At 41.7% G+C, this 20133-nt stretch overlaps 2 protein-coding genes across 5 annotated transcripts in view; one reads left to right on the top strand and one right to left on the bottom strand.

The window, feature by feature from the left end:
- BORA (BORA aurora kinase A activator) overlaps positions 1 to 16607 on the top strand; it is a 26486-nt gene extending 9879 nt beyond the window's left edge. Inside the window, exons 5-12 of the mRNA XM_004577431.4 lie at positions 1449 to 1530; positions 4720 to 4785; positions 5352 to 5408; positions 6445 to 6671; positions 7204 to 7336; positions 9866 to 10473; positions 15334 to 15450; positions 16304 to 16607. Coding sequence (XP_004577488.2) covers positions 1449 to 1530; positions 4720 to 4785; positions 5352 to 5408; positions 6445 to 6671; positions 7204 to 7336; positions 9866 to 10473; positions 15334 to 15450; positions 16304 to 16369 — 1356 coding nt within the window. The 3' untranslated portion in view covers positions 16370 to 16607. The remainder of the gene's footprint in view (positions 1 to 1448; positions 1531 to 4719; positions 4786 to 5351; positions 5409 to 6444; positions 6672 to 7203; positions 7337 to 9865; positions 10474 to 15333; positions 15451 to 16303) is intronic.
- The window catches only part of DIS3 (DIS3 homolog, exosome endoribonuclease and 3'-5' exoribonuclease), a 22870-nt gene continuing 18721 nt past the window's right edge, over positions 15985 to 20133 (bottom strand). For 2 of the 4 annotated variants that reach the window (XM_012926835.2, XM_058670661.1), the window contains one exon: positions 18513 to 19736. In XM_012926835.2, the coding sequence (XP_012782289.1) occupies positions 19656 to 19736 (81 nt within the window). In that variant the 3' untranslated portion in view covers positions 18513 to 19655. Of the gene's footprint in view, positions 16375 to 18512; positions 19737 to 20133 lie in introns of those variants that run through there. The other 2 variants (XM_058670662.1, XM_004577430.4) reach the window with 2 other exon arrangements.

Genomic DNA, 20133 nt, shown 5'->3' with positions numbered 1-20133 from the left:
CTTAACCACATTCTGTGACTACTTCATTAACATTTCAATTATAGTTTGTATACAACTGGCTTCTATCTACCTTAAAATGGCTATAGGATACTATTCAGCTGTCTCATGTCTATTTTCATTTTAGTATTTAGCAGTTTATTGTGTTGAAGCATAATTTTTACTGAACTTGGCAGGTTTTAGGGTAGTCTAAACTGGCTTATAGCTTTAACAAGGCATATGACACCAGTTGAGGCACAGAACACTGTTGGGAGGGGTGTGCAGAGAAATCCTCCGTACCCTAGTTACGAGTAATTTATTTTCGTGTCCTACCTAGTAAGGTATGTGTGAGTCCCCGCTGATCGTTTCCTGTCTAGTTCTAAGCTTTTCTTTTTCTCTATTCTAATTTTTGGTTGGTTGTTTTGTTTTGTTTGGTGGGGGGGGCCTCCAGGGCGACCCTGATGGTCATTGCAAGAGAGGGTGGGGATCCAGTGTTGGAACTAAGTAAGGACCAGAGAAAGCTCCTCTCCCCAGTCCCGAAGGGAGTTTATTGTTCTTTTGTTTCTGTAGACTGCTCAGGGCTCCTGGCTGTTCTGGTGACATTGGGCTCTGCAAGGATGGATTTGGACTTCTTCTATCCCATGTGGGAGATTCAAATGGGAGTGGAGGACCTCAGAGTACTTAGCCCTCGAACGCACTCCAATTCCCCGTGGTCTCCTTGGCAGTTGGGATGTTGTCCTTGGTGCCCATACTGACAGTCCTTGTTGAGGATCCGGGAGTCTCCAGGGTTGGGATACAAGTCTCCTCTTGTCCCCCTGCTCCACTCTGGCATCCCCCCTGCTCTGTGCATATGACCTCCTGTTAAGAGGTTGTCAGGATCACTCTTGATACCCCCTGTGTCTTTGTGGTTTTATTGTCTAATGCTGATTCGAGCCTGTTGTCTATAAGTTACCTATTATGTTCTTGATAGGTTATGCTTTACGTCTGCCTCACACATTCTAGGGAGATGGAAGATTTCTCTGCTCTCCCTCCCCATTAAATTTATTTTTAATGTTGGCTGGAATGGCTCAAAATTCCCGAAAAATGCAACACTCTGATCTCGAGTGCCAGGCCGCATAAGCAGCAGCATGCTTTGTGCTGCTGGCTGCCTTCCCTCACCGCCACTCTCTGATCAGCCCCACACCCCCAAGAGTATTCAGGGAGAAACCGTGTCTCCCCCTGATGGCAGCCCTGAGCTTAATTTACAGATTTCTAATTTAGGTGATTGATTTCAAATGTTCCAGTTTGTCTGTACAGACCCTTGAAATTTCTTTGATTTATCTTTGGTTGGTTGTCCTTTTAAGTACTGATCATTTTAAATACAACCATAAGTCAGTAAATGATGATAGTGACTGTTACTTGAGAATAAGATGGGTACTTTTTCCTATTCTTGGAGGAATTTACGCCTAATTATGTGACTTTAATTTTCCTAGTTTTTCACCAAAGATGTGATTGTTCCCTCTCCATGGACTGATCATGAAGGAAAGCAGCTCTCAGAGTATCATGCCAAAAAATGTGAGTGTCCTGAAAAATCATATTCATAAAAATTGTAGCATCAAAGCACTTTCAGATCAGTGACCATGAAGCAGCATAGAGTGACCCGCTGGTTTATGGGCTTGGGTCAGGGTCTTGCTCAGTATTACATTTCTGGGTAACGGGAGTTAGCTCCCTTTAGGATTACAAGTCAAACCTTGACCATTCTGTTTGAATTTCATTTTCCCATTATGAATATCAGTTATGATGCTTATATTTTAAAAGTCTGAATGTGCTTTCCTGTTTTTTGCTAATTTGCTGACTTCCTGTACAATGGAAGGAAGGGAACTAAGGTAACCTGAGATAACTTATGTTACAGTTGATCACCTGAAAATAAAGAGATTAAAGGGCAACTGAGTGCTTTTCAAGTGTCTTTCTGCCTCCAGCAGCAGTTTCCTTCACACTCGCCTTCATTGCCCTGTAAGTTGTGGGCCATGCTCAAATGCCACTGCCCATGTGTTCATGTCTCCTGCTGTTGGAATTACCCACTTTTCTGTTTAGCATCCCGGAAATATACTCTCAGGTTGAGAGAAAATATTTGTTTCCATTTTTAATAAAAAATACAGTCGTGCCAGGTAGAATGGGTTGAGCATGTTCTTAGTACCCAGCCAATACAGAGTGCTTTTAGTAATTTGTTCCATTTTGTAGATGAGGAAACCTAGTCTGAGAAGTTAGAGCCCTTGTCTGCGATAGATGAGGTGATACGAATAGGAGAACCTGGTCGCAGAGTGGCCATTGTCAGATGGGATCCTGTAGGCCAGCAGTGCAAGCTCCCAGGAGGACGTCGCTGATGGAGTCCTGGGCAGTAAGCCATCATTTGTATAAGCCGGAGGGTTTCTCTGGTCTCCTTAGTTCATCTCATTGGACCTCACAGTTTTGCTTGTAAAGGAAAAGGACTGAACTAGAGGATTGTCTGCTAACGTCCATCCCTTCCACCTCTCTGATGTGACATGTTCATACAAAGTTTCTTTCCCACCAGATTCTTTAAGATTTTGTTTTTTTCTTTTTTTTCCCCCCACAGATAAACCAGCTTTATTACTTGGTCTTTCTTTTTTTTAAGATTTATTTATTTTTGTTGCAAAGTCAGATATACAGAGAGGAAGATCTTCTGTCCGTTGATTCACTCCCCAAGCGGCCACAACGGCTGGTGCTGAGTCAGTCCGAAACTAGGAGCCTGGAGCCTACTCCAGGTCTTCCATGCAAGTGCAGGGTCCAAAGGCTTTGGGCCATCCTCGACTGCTTTCCCAGGCCACAAGCAGGGAGCTGGATGGGAAGCGGGGCCGCCAGGATTAGAGCCTGTGTCCACATGGGATCCTGGCACTTGCAAGGCAAGGACCTTAGCTGCTAGGCTACGGCACCAGGCCCTACCTGGTCATTTGTATAACACATCATTTTGTCTTTGTGCTGTTTTATTTAAAGTGATACAGGATCTGGAAGAGGCCAAATATTCTAGAGATTTCTTTGCTAAGCTAATTGGGTCTGTGGATGTCATGCAGTGGCTGACGGAGTGGGCGCCAGAGATGTACCGTACAGTGCGGTGCTGAGAGATGGTTCTCCATGAGACCACATTTCTGCAGCCTTGCAAGCAGTGGTCTGATCAGATCTTTACAAGGATATTTGTGTAGTGAGCATCCTGGGAAAACAGAAGTAATATGTCCTTCCAGAACACAGGGTGGAGGTTTTTTTGTTTTGTTTTGTTTTGTTTTTTTGTTTGTTTCTAGTGTAATAAAGATGCTATGTCTCAGAGGAGCACATTTGCTTGTAGCTCATTATTAAAGGAAAGGATTTCCTGCACCATTGTCATGGCACACGGTTAAGCCTCTACCTGTTTGGATGCTGATTCAGTTCCTGGCCACTCTACTTCTGATCCAGCTTTCTGCTAACACTCCGGGGAAAGCAGCAGCAGCAGAAACTCCTGGGTACCCACATGGGAGACCTGAAGAAGCTTCTGGCTCCTAGCCTTGGCCTGCTCTAGCCGTGGCCGTGACAGCCTTCTGGGAACTAAACCAGCTGATAGATCTCTGTCTCTAAAGTTTAACTTTCAAAATAAGTAAATCTTTCTTAAGAAGGATTACTCGGGGTCCAGCAATCCCACTTGTGGGTCTGTATCCAAAGGAATTATAATCACGTGTTATATACTGTAGCACTGGTCACCACAGCCAAAATATGTCCATCAGCATATGAATGAATTACAAAATGTTGTGCATGTACGCAATGGCATACCCCTAGATGGAAAGGAATTCTGTCATTAGTGACAGCCCGAGTGAGACTGGAGAATGTTATGTTAAATGAAATAAGCCAGACATAGGCAGACATGCTACCTGCCATCACTCATGTGGAATCAGAGAGCCAGACCTAGAGAAGCAGTAGAGTGGTAGCCAGGAGCCAGGGGCACTAGAACAAGGTCAGTGTTTCAGTCAGACATGGTGAGCACTTTTCATGGCATGTTGCAGAGTACAGTGACTATATTTAACAATGGTGTATACTTCAAAATTGGGAGACATTTTCTCACCGGAGACAAGCATGTGAAGTGATGAATATGCAAATTAGCCAAAGTGCTCATTCTACAATGAACAGTTTTTATCACAATATTTCCTGGTACCCCATAAATACTAATTATTGCATTACTTATAAATATTCATTCTTGGCTTATTAATGAATATTAATGATTAAATTACTTATTGTCGGGGTGGATTGTTCATTGTCGTTTTTAGGAAATGGGAAAAACAATGTGACTCTTCAGTTTGGTTTCTGTTAGTTTTATTCTTACACTTCCTTCATGTTAAGAAATTAATCAAGGGGCTGGCATTTGGCATAGCAGTTAAGATGTAGGATGTCTGCCTCCCACATTAGACGAGATTGGGCGTGTTCAGGGTGGTATGGCCATAGACTGCCTCCCACATTGCACTGCCCAAGTTTGGGGCCTGGATGTGTTGTGAATCTGTCTTCCTGCTGTTTGCTCTGGGGCCAGCAGGAGATGAGTCTACTCGCATCCTAGCCAAGGAGGTGGAGACTTGGCTTGCGGGATTGAGTTCCCTCGTCCCAGCTTTGGCCTGTCTCTGGCCTGTGTAGTTGGTGCCATTTGGTTAATGACTTTACTGTGGAAAATGTAATGGTAAAATTATATAAAGAATATAAAATATAGGACTTTCAATTTAAAATGTTTTGCAGGCCCTAATATAAATAGTGACTCTCCAGTTGGAAGAAAGTTGACCGTTCTTTCTGAAAAAAGCAATGGTGAGTATAAACATGGTCCAAACAGTGTGTTCCGTAATCAGGCACGTTGGATTCTACATCTATTTATGGTAGTAGCACTTTGCTCTGGAATTACATCTTTTTACTATTTTATGAATGAGTTGTTTTTATATATTTGTTTTAAAAGCAAATATACTGAAATAGATGCACTTGGCATGACTTAGAAACAGCAGCAGCGTGCTGGTTTCTTGCTGAAAGCGTGTGAATTGATTTCTGATTTTGAAAAGCTCCCTGTTAAAAATGTGTTAATGTGGGGTATTTTTATCCACAAATAGAGGCTGGTTTCCTTTTTGATTTGAGTGTCAGCATCACGGCCAGGGGTCATCTTTTATGATGACCATGTTTACCTCGGTGGTGGAAAGTTGCGGATTGGTTACAGAAACGTGGTGTACATGTGATGGGGTGCGTGACTGCCCTGATCTGGGCTTCCTGGGGTATGAGCAGATGGGTGCCCCCGAGGGAGCCAACTGCTCAGCTGCTTGTCATGTTTTCTTTGACTTATCCATGTTTGTACTTATGTATTTATGTATTTATTTGCTTGCTTTCAGCCGCTTGCCAGACATTGCTGTCTCTTCCTGTGGACTTTAATTTAGAAAGTATATTAGGTAAATACATATTTGTTTAAACCTTCAATAACTTAAATCAAAGGATCTGTTTGGTGGTCTGTGTAAGTGGGAATTTGTGCCATGCCTCTCCTTTTTTTTATTAACAGGCAGAATGAGCTGCCTCTCATCTACTGGCTCACTTTCCAAAAGCTTGTAGTGGCCCGAGGCTGGGCCAGGAACTCAGTCCGGGTCTTTCATGTGGCTGGCAGGAGGCCAGTCACTTGTCCCATCACCTGTGTGCCTCTCAGGGTCTGCGTTAGCAAGAAACTGGAGTCAGGAGCCAGAGCCTACACTTGAAGCCTGGGGCTCTTATGCAGCTATCTTCGTTGCTCACCTAATGCCTCTCCCATCAATGCCTTTTTGCTAAATAAGTGGGGAAACCTGAAATTTATCTTTTTCTTGAGCAAAGTTTGATTTTTTTTTTATCGTAATGAACTTTACTATGGGCATTAACTATGAACATCTTATTATTGATAGTACTAACAAAGCTCCCCTAAATTAAGGAATAAGCATCACATTTAAAATTAAACCTGATCTTTTTTTTTTTTTTTTAATTCAGAATACATACTGGTTTTTTAAAAAGTAGGAGGTAGGGCCCAGCGTGATGGAGTAGTGGTTAAAGTCCTCACCTTGCATGTGCTGGGATCCCATATGAGCACTAGTTCTAATCCCAGTGGCCCTGCTTCCCATCCCGTTACCTGCTTGTGGTCTGGGAAGGCAGTCAAGGATGGCCCCAAAGCCTTGGGACCCTGCACCCGCGTGGGAGACCAGGAAGAGACTCCGGACTCATGGTGTCAGGTTGTCTCAGCTCCAGTTCTTGGGGCCATTTTGGGAGTTAATCAGAAGATAGGTCTTTCTGTCTCTTCCTTCTTTCAATGAGTTCACCTTTCCAACAAAAATGAATCTTTTAAAAAAAATAGATTAAAAAATAAGTGTAGAAATTTTTAAAGATTAATTGAAGTTTTTTCTTAATAAGCAACAATTACAATGGTTTCTCAGGATGATTGGTTTGTACCTTTTATTCTGTTATCATTAGGTGACTATTTCAGAGCTGATGAATTGGCCGATCAGTCTCCCGGAAACCTGAGCTCCTCCTCTCTCAGAAGAAAGCTGTTCTTAGATGGGAACGGAAGCGTCTCTGACTCCTTAGCTCCAGGTTCTCCGAGTGGTTCGCATAGCGCTGTTCAGACGTCCCTGGAGGTTTTCTACTCAATAGATTTATCTCCTGTGCCGTGTAGGAGCCCTGCACAGACACCAGGCTCGGTAAGAAGTAGACTGAAACGTGTCTGCTTAGTTCATTGTGGATGAGCCTGGACCAGGGTGGTCATACTCCACTCAGGAAGATGCTTGTCTTTTGAGTATTACACTTCATGACACTGTACCTCATTCATGTCTTGACGTTAGTCATGGGCTTGTTTTGGGCCAGGCTGAGTTGTATTTATAAGAGAGGACTAGACTCAACATGGGTCTCAAGGAATCACAGTGTAGATCAGTACCTGAACCACCGAAGGTTAGCAGTATACACTAGTGGGTTGGCATCAATGGAGTAAGTTATTTAGATGACTGCTTGTTTAATAGTTTGTTTAAACAGAATGTATTTGCATATTCTGTAACGTGCTCTGTTGCTGCATGTTTGTCGCTGTCCGGTTGTCTTTGTTCTAAGATGCCTGGCGGTGCTTCTTGTGAAGGGGCCCTGCTTTAGGAAAGTGTTCTGAAAATGCGGACAAGTAGCATGTGGCTTGATAGCTGATGAGGAGATTCGTGTCAGTTCATTGTTTGTTTATTTTTATTCCAGGGGCAGTTTTCATCTAGCCCTATTCAGGAAAGTGGGAAGAAATACAGTTTGGGGAGCCTGGCTAGTCCTTCACCCATTTCTTCGCCCACTTTCTCACCAGTTGCATTTCAGATAGGAAAGACACCACTCTCAGGTATGTCTCATAATAAAATCATCAGTGAAAAATACTTAGCTTTATTATTTGTTATTGAAGAAATTATTTAGTTTGACAGAATTCTTAGGAGGCCATTTAACAAGCATTTGGATAACCTTAAGTTTTTGGCTTTTTGGGGTTTTTTTGTTTCCTACAGGGATTGTTTATCTTCAAAGACTAGACTACTAAGTGAAGTTACATTCTACTGTTAAATGGAATATAAATGGTTTAGCAATATAAAATCAAATGCTCTCAAAGTTCACAAATTTAGGGGTGATGTTTTTATGCTTTCTGTGTAGGCTTTGACAGCTAGACATTCATATTTTATAAAAATATGTTTGGCCAAGATTTTTAAGGTAAAAGCATAAACTATCACAGACTTTTCTTTGAAAATAATGACAGTACCTTTTTCAATTAAAAATGCCTGTTCAGAGTGATTGAAATTGACTATTTTGTCAGTCTTTCATGTGTGTAGAGGTGACTATATGGTTATATTGTTGTAGATACACCTTTGCATATACTGTATCCGGTTTTTTTTTCACAGAGCATTTTATTTTGAGTATTTTCATAGGCCATTCAAGTCATTTCTTCCTGTCTCAGGGCATAGTTCTGAACTGCAGTGTCATATTCCATTGCATTTTTTCTTTAAAGATTTATTTATTTAAAAAAATGATTTATTTATTTCTATTGGAAAGTCAGATATACTTAGAGGAGGAGACAGGAAGATCATCCATCCGATGATTTATTCCCCAAGTAGCTGCAAAGATCGGAGCTGTACCCATCCGAAGCTAGAAGCCAGGAGCCTCTTCCGGGTCTCCCATGCAGGTGCAGGGTCCCAAGCCCTTGGGCCATCCTCAACTGCTTTCCCAGGCCACAAGCAGGGAGCTGGATGGGAAGCGGGGCTTCCAGGATTAAAACCTACGCCCATATGGGATCCCAGCTTGTTCAAGGCGAGGACTTTAGCTGCTAGGCTACCGGGCAGGACCCTCCACTGCTTTTTTTTTTTTAAACCACTGATAAGTCTCTAAGTGGCTGATAATTTTTGTTCATCACATTTTTCTTTTGAACAGGTTTATTTTTATTTGAAATGCAGATTAACAGAGAAATCTTCCATCTGCTGGTTCACTTTTAACTTGGCTTCAGTGGCCTGAGTTGGGCCAGTCTCAAGCCAAGAGCCTGGAGCTTCCTCAAGTTGTCCCATTTGGGTGCAGGAAGCAGCCTCCTCCTGCTTTTCCCAGGCTTATCATCAGGGAGCTGATCGGAAGTAGATGCCCACTGGGGATGCTGGCACTACAGACTGACACTTAATCTACCACACCATGGGCACAACCCCATATATATGTTCTTTTGTATTTATAGCCTAGGTAAAATTGTCAGAAATGAAGTATTTCACTGAAGATCTTGATGAATTTTGCCTAATTTCCTCCAAGAAGGTTTTACCAATACAGATTTTCAGAAGAATTGGCTTTATTGTTTTCTGACATTTGTTTATTACAGAAAGAATTTGACCTGCTTTAATTTTTTTATCTTTCATCATTGATGATACTGATCTGTTTATATTTGATGGCCATTTGTTTTTTTGTGGGGAGAGTTTGTTCAGACTGTAGTGTTGGTATTAAGTTAATGGTTTCTCATTGTTTTGTCTTTAATATATTTAATTTTTGCTAAAAAACAACCTTATATTTATTTTGCACTAGGAAGATAATTTATGTGTTTAAACCATTTTTAAAAATCCCTTTTTGATAATCTAATGAGGTCATTAAAGTATTTTAAATTTTCATTGCTTTGATTATGTTGGGAGTCTTTATTATTGCAAGTATTAAAATATTATTTTTCAGAGTTTTTTTTCGGGGGGAGGGGTGATTTTGCCTCATTGCTGTTTATTGTGTTTTATATAAACACATAGATTTTTCATTTGTTTCAATTACCAGATACAGCCAGTAAAGAAAGTAATGAAGGGCTGGAATGTGGGTTTAGCTGGGTAATTTGCCTGAGGTATTGGCAGTGCCAGCAAACTATATGGGCACCAGTTCATGTCCCAGCTGCTCCACTTCTGACCCAACCACCTGCTTATGACCTGGGAAAGCAGTGGAGGATGGCTCAAGTCCTTGGGACCTGCACCCACATGGGAGACCCAGAGGATGCTCCTGGCTCCTGGCTTCAGATCGGCTCAGCTTTGGCCGTTAGAACCATTTGAGTTGTGAACTAGCAGATGGAAGATCTCTTTTCTCTCTGTCACTCTGTATCTCTGCCTTTGGAATAAAAACTTATCTTTATAAAAAGAAAAAAGTTAACTCTCAAGGAGTAAAATGTTTAAAAAAAGAGCAGTGAGATCATTTTTGAAGTCCTTCGTCTTTACTGAGCTGTTTATTTGTGCTGTTTTTACCACCAAAATGTTACTCCAGCAAACGGCGCAAGTGCAATGGAGATTGCAGGTTTCTTGGCTTGTAGCACCAGGCAGATGACCATGTAGTAATGGCCTTTCCATGTCCCTGTTTTTATGATGTGACTTTCTTCCCGATCTTTTAGAACAAAGGAAGTTTATTTTTCATTCTCCTGAAGCTTCTTCTGCAACTCATTCTCACGGAATATCTAATGCATGTATCCGAAGCCCTTACATAGAAGGCTGCTCACCCATTAAAAACCGGTCTCCCGTGAGACTCGAGTCGTGCAGAGGCGGGACCAAGTATCAAACTTCCCTGATCCAGATGCCCTTTACTCTGGAGGCTCATAGTGAAGACGAAGAAGATAAAGAGACTGTTCCCTGCGGGGATGTCTCCTCGCCAGCCCTGGGGGATACTGGCATGCTCCACCTGCCGCAGGCGAACCACTGCACTTGGGCGGATGGCACTAACCGTGTGACTGCCGTGTCTGTTGCTCAGAGTCGGTTCAGCGCTGCTGAGAAGGAGCTGGCGCTTCTGCGGGACGCTTACCAGGAGAAGAACGACACGGTGGACATGGCTGAGCCTGTAGAGCCAGCGGATGACAACACCTGGGTTAAGGAGCCAGTGGATAGTGAGAGCTTGCCCATGACGGATTCTGTGACCGGAATGACCTTCAGCATTGAAAACTCTGAGATGTGCATGTCTCCACTGGCGGAAAGCAGTGTCATTCCTGGCGAGAGCAGCAACGTTCAGGTAAAACATTTCAGTACCCCACGGGCCTTACTTACGCCATATCGTTCATCTTCTAAGGTAAGAGGGAAAAGGGTTTAAGTGCAACGGTAGCATTACACAGTTTGTAAAATATCAATACTAATTCTAGAATGGCTAATTCCTTTTCATTAGGAATGATTATATATATTTAAATATATATATTCACCTTAACTGATACTTTATTTGGAGTAGGAAAAGATGAAGTCAGTGATATGGCATGTATAAGTATTAAGCATTGTGCCACAACTCCTGTCCCTACTTGCTTTAAAAAAAAAAAAATGCTTTATTTATTTTGAAAATTCCACTGAGAGCCAGGAGCTTCATCCAAGTCTCCCATGTGGGTGGCAGGGGCCCAAACACTTGCCATTCTCTGCCACTCTTCGCATGCCATGAACAGCTGGACTGAAACCGGAACAGCTGGGTCTTGAAGCAGCACCCACTGGGGATGCTGGAGTCGGAGGCTGCAGCTTTACCCACTAAAGCACCACACACCTCTCTCCGCTGAACTTTTAAATCTGTTTTCATAAGCTTTTTGAAGGACCCTTGTGTTCGCTAGGCACTAATTTTGAGTTGTTTACATTTGTTACTTCACTGTTGTTTCACAATAGTCCTGTGGAATAGGTGACTTTCATAGCCATTTTACAGATAACAAAATTAAAGCTTTATGTCAGTGGTAAGTAGTGGAGGTTTGAGCCTGACAGTCTGGCTGTGGAACCTGTGCTTTCTAATCCAAGTTTGTGCTGATATAAGTAACACTTGCATAGTGTCTTGATATGCAAGGTGTTTTGCTAACAACTTTTTATTTTAAATTCCATACAAATCAATTCATTGAATTCTTACTACAACAGCTAGTAATATTTCAGTGTTGTGAATTTTGGCTTGCCAAAGTTTGTAGCTCTTAGAAGTATTATAAATGACTCAAAATTAAATATCGTTTGCTCAGATTTTTATGCCTAAATTACCTACCCTTTTGTGATCCTACACAAAATGAATACATAAAATTACACTTATAAATTTTAGCTTCTGAAGGTGTTTTCCTAAATAGCACAAAGAATCAGAAATTACAAGGCGCTTTTTTTAAAATATAATCATCAAATTCAACTTCGTATTGGATTTTGTAACTGCAGTCATTACTAAATTGTCATTCACTCTCCACAGTACCTAGAATAGTCTCGGCTTTAACTTTTTGACTGCAGCATCTTAGTGCTTGCCTTCTACACAGCTCTCTAGTTTAACACTGTTCTCATGCATTGTGATTTTTTTTTTTAAGACCCTGCAGGTTGATCAGTTTCCTTTTTGAAGAGTTGAGAGATAATTGCCTTGCATACTTTGAAGGTGTTGCTTCATTTACTGCTGAGATCTGGAACTGTTCTGTTGCTATACATGTGTGCGTGGTCTCTGTCTCCCGTGCACTGGTACAGATGTCGTTTGTCCACAGGTGTTGCAGGTTCAGGGAGCTCTCTGGCGTGGGCTTCTTCTCATCCTTTGTGTGGAGCACTCAGAATGCCCTGATAGTCTGTAAACTTGAACCCTCTGCCTCTTTCTGTTCTATAATTTTTATCATTGGAACTCATTTTGATTTTCCAATTTTGGAAGAGATATATTCGCTATGTATTTTTTATTTTCAATTTTTTGGGTGATTTCCTCAAGGTTACATAATATTCATTCTGTTACTTATTTCCATGTGTTGAAAGGTAGAACCACTGAGAGAGTGGGAGAGCTTCCGTTGACTGGTTCACTCCCAAAAACCCCTGATAACCTAGACCAGGCCAAAGTGAAGACATGTGAATTCCAGCTGGTTCTCTTACTAGGTGGCAGGGCCCAAGCACGTGAGCCATCATCTCTGAGTCCTAAGATGCATTAGCAGGAGCTTGGTTGGAAACAGAGTGGCTGCGACCCACACAGGCACTCAGTTGGATGTGGGTGTCCCAAGCAAGGCTTTGTGAAGTCTAGCAAAGGCCTTTGCAGATTGTGTAGAATCCCTTCACAACTTGTCCTAATTAGCAAAGAAACCTTCCCTGATCACACTAGCCAGGCTAGGCCTCACTAAATGCTTTCCTGACTCCCAGGAATATTTTGCATTCTATCCAATCAGACCATTATCCAGCAATCAGGTATGCTATTGCTATCCCCAGTGCTTAGTTCCAGTGATTGTGTACCACCCTGGTACGTAAAGGAAGCAGAACTGTTGAAGGAGACTGAGATGAGCCACCCAGAGGAGAAAGATACTAGGAAAGCATGGTGTCCCAGAGCAGCTCATCGTGTAAAGAAGGGGTAGGACTGTCAACAGAGCATCCGTCAGCACTGTTAGATTGGAAATAAAAGTGAGCGGTAACTGAACAGGCTTGAGGGAAGGAGGCAAAAAGTATCGGAAAGAAGGCTGGGGAAGGTGAATTAATGAAATAATTACCTGAAGCTAAGTTGTGAAGCAAAATAGAATGATAGAAGACCAGAATCCAAGATGATTTGTCTTTTACTTGAGATGGGAGAAATAGCATACTTAAACGAGGAAGAGATTTTTAAAAAGTAGGAATTTTTAGGGTAGTTGCTATCTGTGGGCGGACATTCCAGTGCAGCTGGTTAAGCTGCTGGCATCTCATATCCCATAGCAGGCACTGGTTTGAATCCCAGCTATGCCACTTCCAACCCAGCCCCCTGCTTATGCACCTCGGAAGGAAGCAGAAGGTTCCTGGATCCTGGCTTCAGTGTGGTCCGGCCTGGTTCCTGTGACCATTTGGGGAGTGAACCAGGGGATCAGAGAGTTGTTTCTTCTTTCTGTAACTCTTTCAGGTAAAGAAATGAGTCCTTTTTTTTTTAAAGTAGGTATCTGTTATGTGTTCAAATACCCAAGAGTCCGCCCAGCACTTTACTCTAATTATGATAATTTTTCGATGGAGTAGACATCCATTTTATGGATGAGGGGATTGAGGCATGCAATATGGATAGAATCTAGAACCCTGGTAGGCTCAGCAAGGGTTATCGTCACACCTGTGAGCACAGCAGTGAACAACAGGGACTCATGGGAGCATAAAGGCAGACATGAGCTATAGAGCCCAGCTCTGTCAGTTTCAGAGTAGTGGGGTCACAGGGAACAGTGCCTGAACACCGCTGGCTTTTCCTTGGCAGATACAAAGGGGAGACAGGATCCTCTGAATGGTAGAACAAGGTAGGCTGAGAATAAGGAGGTAATAGCTGAAATGGATCCCAGATAATCAACATTTTAAGAAACAACTGTTGCTAAGTGTACACTGTTAAGCTTTTTATTACAGTGGCTTTTGATTTATGCTGTGTGTAGGACACTCTCAGTTGAAAGAACAGAAATTTGGCAGTCAGAGCTAAGTTTGAATTTGAGTTCTTCTTTTCCAATGCTGTGGGATCTTAAGGCAAGATTACCTTGACAGTGCCTGGAGCGTGACGGTTTTCACTCTTACTCAGCTGTAACATGAAACTGAGGACTACCACTACATCTGTAGGAAGATGGGTGAAGCCTAGTTGTCACACAGCAGGCACTGACATCAGTGATGGTCTAGATGAGTCCATGAGGTCAACTGTACATACATACATGGCAGAGTCACAGAGCAGAAGGAGTGAGCTTTCATTTATCTCCATCCACATGTCCAATGCGAGTGCCAGGAGCCCAGGTTCTTAAGGACCATCTCCTGCTTCCCCAGGCACATCAGCAGAAAGCTGGATCAGAAGCAGGACTCAGAATTTCAACGAGCACTTGAATATGGGGTGCTGGCCCCACTGGCTCCCACCTTACCAGTGCTGGAGTGCCACAAGCTCAGTTTCCTGGCCATGTAACTCTACGTAATAGCCCTGAGTAAGGAGCCAGTTAGCTGACAGGGATGAATACTGAAAGAGTGATTGATAGATTTTCTGGAACCTACAGATATTTATATTTTTAGTCAAATACTGTTGACAAAGAAAATATTTGCTCTGAGATATAATTGATGGTACTCTATTTTACATGTCACAAGACTTTTTTTATACTAATGGCACGTGACTTTAAGTGGTGAGCAAATATACATCCACCCAAGAAAACTGGCAAATTTTTCTTCCTATTATTGGTGAAGTTTACTTCCCAGTAAACTGTTTGGAGCCTCAGGTGTCAGTCACCTTATCTCTGTATGACATTCTGACAGCCTCTGCTACCTCATGCATAATGCTTATTGAAAGGATAAACTGTTATAAGCAGTGCCAATGTGTAAAGCCTCTTCTTCCCTGTAGCTTCTTCCCCGACCCTGCTACAATCTGAGACTAAAGGACTTTTCCTGTGACTTAGTATCTCACTGTGTCCAATTTGTAAATTATAATATGCACATTAGAGGAGATTCAAGGGATTATGAAAATGTATCTTTTGCATGTTATCCACATTTTGTAACCTCCTGATATGAAAAGCAAAAATAGCATAGATATTCTGGTACTTAAGTATACCAGGCTTCCATTGGGGGGGTCTTCAAACACATGCCCTGCAGATAAATGTCCCCATTTACTTGACATGCTAGGCTAAAAGTCAGCTAGAAATGTTTTCTTTTGCTATTTTGGGCTAGAACAGTGTGTTGTAGAAGGCTACTTTTAACATGAAAAGTTGAACATTCATCTGGATCCATTCATTCTGTTTGTAGTATGATTATGTAACAGTTGGGTGTGAGATTAATATAACCCACAATTTGGAATGCTCTGAAATGCAACTAAGACATTTGAAGACATTTGAAGAATTGGAAAAAAATGACGTTACATTAAAAATACATATATTTTGTCAGATATAAATGACAGCATGTATCTACTCTTTAACTTGTGAACTTAAGCTTTTGTTTTACTTTTTCTCCCTCCTATTAGATGGATAGTGGCTATAATACACACACTTGTGGAAGCAACATCATGGATGCAGTTGGAGCAGAAAGTGACGTGCAGTCCTTGGATATTGAAAACAAGTCTCAAGCTTTTAGTATAAAGGTATGCAGCAAACAAATATCGTAATATGGCTATAAATTAGAAGTACTTACTAAATGCAGACTTTTACACTATTTCCTAAATTAAGCTAATTACCATGTTTACACCCCATCTTGATTTAGCAAAAGGTAGATTTTAAACATGTACACACTGCAGGGTACAGAGGCTATAGAGGTGAGGACCAGTTACACTTTGGAAAACATCAGTTCTTTTTAAGGGAAAAAATTTTTGCCCCTGGCATTGCCCCAGACATCTGAAAGCTAAATGTATGAAAGAATTTTGATAATAAGGTTAATATTAAAACAGACTATCTACCAAATTAAAAACACTAAAAGGGCTGCCTATCTTCAAAATCCAGCAAGCAGCCTTTGAAGATTGTCTTGCTCTGAAAGGGCACATTAGTGACTCGTGTCTGTACAAAGGAGGCGTACTTTGGAGCAAACATCTACTCGACCTTATAGGAATGAAGGCTGATGGTCATTTGCTGTTGTTCATACTGGAAGAAACCCATCATAGTATTAGGTAACAGTCAAGAAATTCTTTGGTTTTATATGCCAGTTTATTAATAAACACTATAAACATTAGCAAATACATAAACGAACACAACTCTTTCAATGGAATTGGATAGAAGATCCCCCGTTTTCCTTTCCTCCATTTTGCCTTTCTGCTGCAGTGTCAACAGGTCTCAAAATAGCCTTGAACAAAGTTGATTTCGATAGTAGGCATTAAAATACAAGTCTTTAGTCTTTACTGTCCCTTTAAGAGTCCAGCTAAAGAAATTTGCTTTCAAATTTTAAAAACAATTTCCCTGATAGTTGCTATTTTAAAAACAAAGCATTCTCTTCTTTCTTCACAGCAAGAGCACACAACACAAAGGTGCTGGATGAAAACAGCAAGTCCCTCTCAGTGCGGCAGCCCGTAGAACACCTGTCAGAACCAAAGACTGTCGTTGAATAGCTCCTCATGTATTTTACACACAAAATCAAAATGTGATGGTGACTGAGAAAAACTGCTCCAAGTAACATGCTTAGATTTTTTGCTCTCCCTCCTTAATGTGAAGAATGAAGGGCTTAACTTGATGACACAGAACTACTCTGGAACTCTACGTTGCTGGGTTACAAGTTTATTTTTATCAATAAATATTTTTGTACTTCCTTGAATGATGTGTTTCACAATAGAAATTAACAGGGCTGCTGCCGTGTGCCTGTCCCCCGGGGCAAGCCCACTGCTAGGAACCTTCACCAACAGCACTGATGCCACAGGTTAGAATGTGTCACAGAGGGCACTGTGTACTTTCACATAAAGGCTTGCTGGCACAAAGGTGCATTTAAAGTATAACCTGGATGAAAGAAATCTTAATTCCTCATTCCAGTGCTAAGTGCACTAGTTAACTGCTTTTTTAAAATGTAAACTTGAGAAAGGTAGTGCTGAATGTCTAACTATTGGGTAAATGTGGGATGCTGTGTCCAGTTATACCTCCATTTCTGGCCAGGGGAATCCTTTCTAGCTCAGACCAACTATGCACTGGGCCAACTCCAGCAAATAGGTGGCTGTATCATGCTTAGAAGTGTCACTGGAGAACATACTTTGAGTACTTATCACCTCTCTCAAGAAGGATTTTTTCTTATGTTGGCCATGAAATAAATGCAACCATTGTCAGCCTGACCTCATCCTTACCCTTACCTTGGAAGTCTACAAAGCTTCCTTGTGTATCCCATACACACTGACCACGAGAGCCCTGAGCTCCATGGCTAAAGCTACTGCTTTAGGAAGTCTTTACTCCTATTGGCAGTAGCAATAAACTGACCTGGTAGGAGCCTCGCTGCCATGCTGTAATAACAAGAATAAGCAGTGATTATAATCTGCATCTAATCCTTCCCCACTGTCACTCTTTGATATGGGCCATAAACCTCAGTGGATTTTGGGCCCAGCACTGTGGCCTAGCAGCTAAAACCCTAGCTTTGAACGCACCGGAATTCCATATGGGCCCCGGTTCTAATCCCAGCCGCTCCACTTCCCATCCAACTCCCTGCTTGTGGCCTGGGAAAGCAGTCAGGGACGGCCCAATGCTTTGGGATCCTGCACCTGTGTTGGAGACCTGGAGGAAGTTCCTGGCTCCTGGCTCTGGATCGTCACAGCACCGGCCGTTGCGGTCACTTGGGGAGTGACTCATCGGGCGGAAGCTCTTCCTCTGTTTCTCCTCTGTATATCTGACTTTGTAATAAAAATAAATAAAAATTTTTAAAAAAGAGGATCCTTCTGGGGCTGGCATTTATGGTACAGCAACTGCAATGCCAGCACCCCATGTTGGAACCAGCCAGTTTAGCTCCAGGCTGCTCTGCTTCTGATCCAAATCCCTGGTAACATGCTTAAGAAAGCAGAAGATGATAAAGTATACCTGGGTTCCTGCTACCCACAGTGGGCTTTTGGATAGAGTTCCTGCTGACAGCCAGGCTGTTGCAGGATCTGGGGAGTTAACTAGGTCTCCCGGTCACTCTGCGTTTCAACTAAATAAGTGAAATTTAGAAAAAGTAATCATACTCTGCCCACTCACTAGGGCTTTAGAGTTCATGTGTAGATAAGCAGCCTTCAGTACTTGCAGGGAGCTGACTTAAGGGTGCATCCTGCACTGGTACAAATGGCTGCAGATGTTCAAGGGTCAGCCGAGAACATACACACCGTTCCATCTACTTAGTCCTCTCTAGATCACTTACAACGCCTCACATGACGTAAAGTTTGTGGAAGATAAAAAGTGCATGGGCTTCCCACAAATTGCTTGCAATAACCCATAAAATAATGTACACGTTCAATAACAACACAGCTTTTGTTTTCCAAGTATTTTCATGCAAGGTTAGTTGAGACAATGATGTGGAACCCATGTATATGGAGGGCGTTTGTATTCCATGTCACCTGCTTAATCTTAGACCTAGCAGTAGAAACAGCATTCTAGATGAGCAGGAGAGAGGCCCCCGATCAACTGCTCAACTGACTAATGCCCGAGTTAGGCCTTCCTTGTAACTGGACATGGGAAGTTAAATCTGGGAAGGTAAAACATGGAGGGCCACACTGTCAGGAAGTCACCTTTTCCCTTTCTGCAGGTAAACTGGCCTCTAGCCAAAGAACCTTTAATTTGCTGGCTGGTAAGGAAGAAATCAGAGGTATGACATTTTGTGAACATTCTTTGAAACCTAAATTGTATCTATAGTGAAAGAGCTAGCATGGTCACTTGTCTACATATTGTGTGTGGCCGCTTAATGCACTGCAGCTACAGTTGAGGACTAGAGCTGCAACAACGACCCTAGGCCAAAGCAGAGAAGGTTTGCAGACTATTGCCTGAGCATGTTAGCCACAGTTCCAAACAAGGCTATCTTCCTTCCACTGAAACAGGTTCCCAAGATGCTGTAACCACATTTGGTCATCAGTAATCCCTGATTATTAATAAAGGGAAGTAGTCAATCTGACACACCAAATTATAAAACTTTAATTTTAATGTGTTCCTTTTATTATGTGCTTAATACAATTCCCCCTCACCTATATGATCCATACACATGGAACCCGTTACATTTTTACAAATTAAAAAAAAATGCAGACATTTACTGTACTACCTGTAGATTCCCTATTTTAGGGAGAAATTAGAGCTGAAAGTCAAAGAGGAATGATCACACTTATTACCTGGTAATAATAACAAGTATTTTCCCAATCAGTTCGAAATATCCCATTATGGTTTCCTGCTAGCTCCTAAAGATTCATTCAAAACCAGGAGGCTAAACTTTAACACAGTAGAGGGTAAGGTAAAGATGGCAAAGACGACGTATCAAGCACTGTGGCTTCAAGATTTAAAAAGACTGTTCCTTCTCAAAGTGCTGTTTTCCTGTTAAGAAAGGACTTTTCCCCCTAACCAATATTAAAGTAATGCAAAATTAATCTGTTCCTCAATGAGCAGATGAATACTCCATGTGAATGTTCTGTACAGATCCCTGACGTTGCTTCTCCTGTCACTATTTAAGTGATGCATAGTCAATTGAATTTTTCTGCATAAATAGCTCTGTTCAATCTAGAAACAAAGTGGTATGATAGGACAGTCAACAGTTCAATAAAAATGCAAATTTCTAAAATTAAAATACTTTATCACACACACTTAGGCTTAGAAGTGTTCTCTCAACTTTTTTTTTCTTTTTTAAAAGAAAACCAGTTTTTCTTGAATGTAGCTATTTTTCAAGCTTCCTCTTCTTTCTCCCTGGTTCACAGTCCACATTTGAAATATCCATGGGAACGCTGACTCCTGGTATCTAAAGTAAATGTGGAAATCAAGTGATTTTAAAGTGTAATATAAGAAATATTCCTTCCCTTCCCATTGCCACTTTGAAGTTTAAAATGACGTAGGAATGGAGATACATAATAGGGATTAATAAAGGTTTCCCACATGAAATCATAATGATTCTGACAGTAGACCTGCTCTCAAGAGGTGGGAGGCATTGTTTGTAACAGCCTCCCCGGGGTCCGGTTTACACAAGGAGAGCGTGTTTGACAGAGCTTCAGGGGACCAGGTAGGAAGGAAGGAAATGAAGAACCGATGTTTCAGGTGAAACATACTTTGTCTTCAGTGGTACAGATTTTAACACTCAAAGGGAAACAGGATTAGTCAGGAGAATGGGAAGATTTTTTGAGAACTTCAGAAGAATCTTA

The sequence above is a fragment of the Ochotona princeps genome, chromosome 12 (genome assembly GCF_030435755.1).
Source record: "Ochotona princeps isolate mOchPri1 chromosome 12, mOchPri1.hap1, whole genome shotgun sequence".
Lineage (NCBI taxonomy): Eukaryota > Metazoa > Chordata > Mammalia > Lagomorpha > Ochotonidae > Ochotona > Ochotona princeps.
The sequence above is the reverse complement of the archived record's forward strand: the minus strand, read 5'-3'. Positions and strand labels throughout refer to the sequence as shown.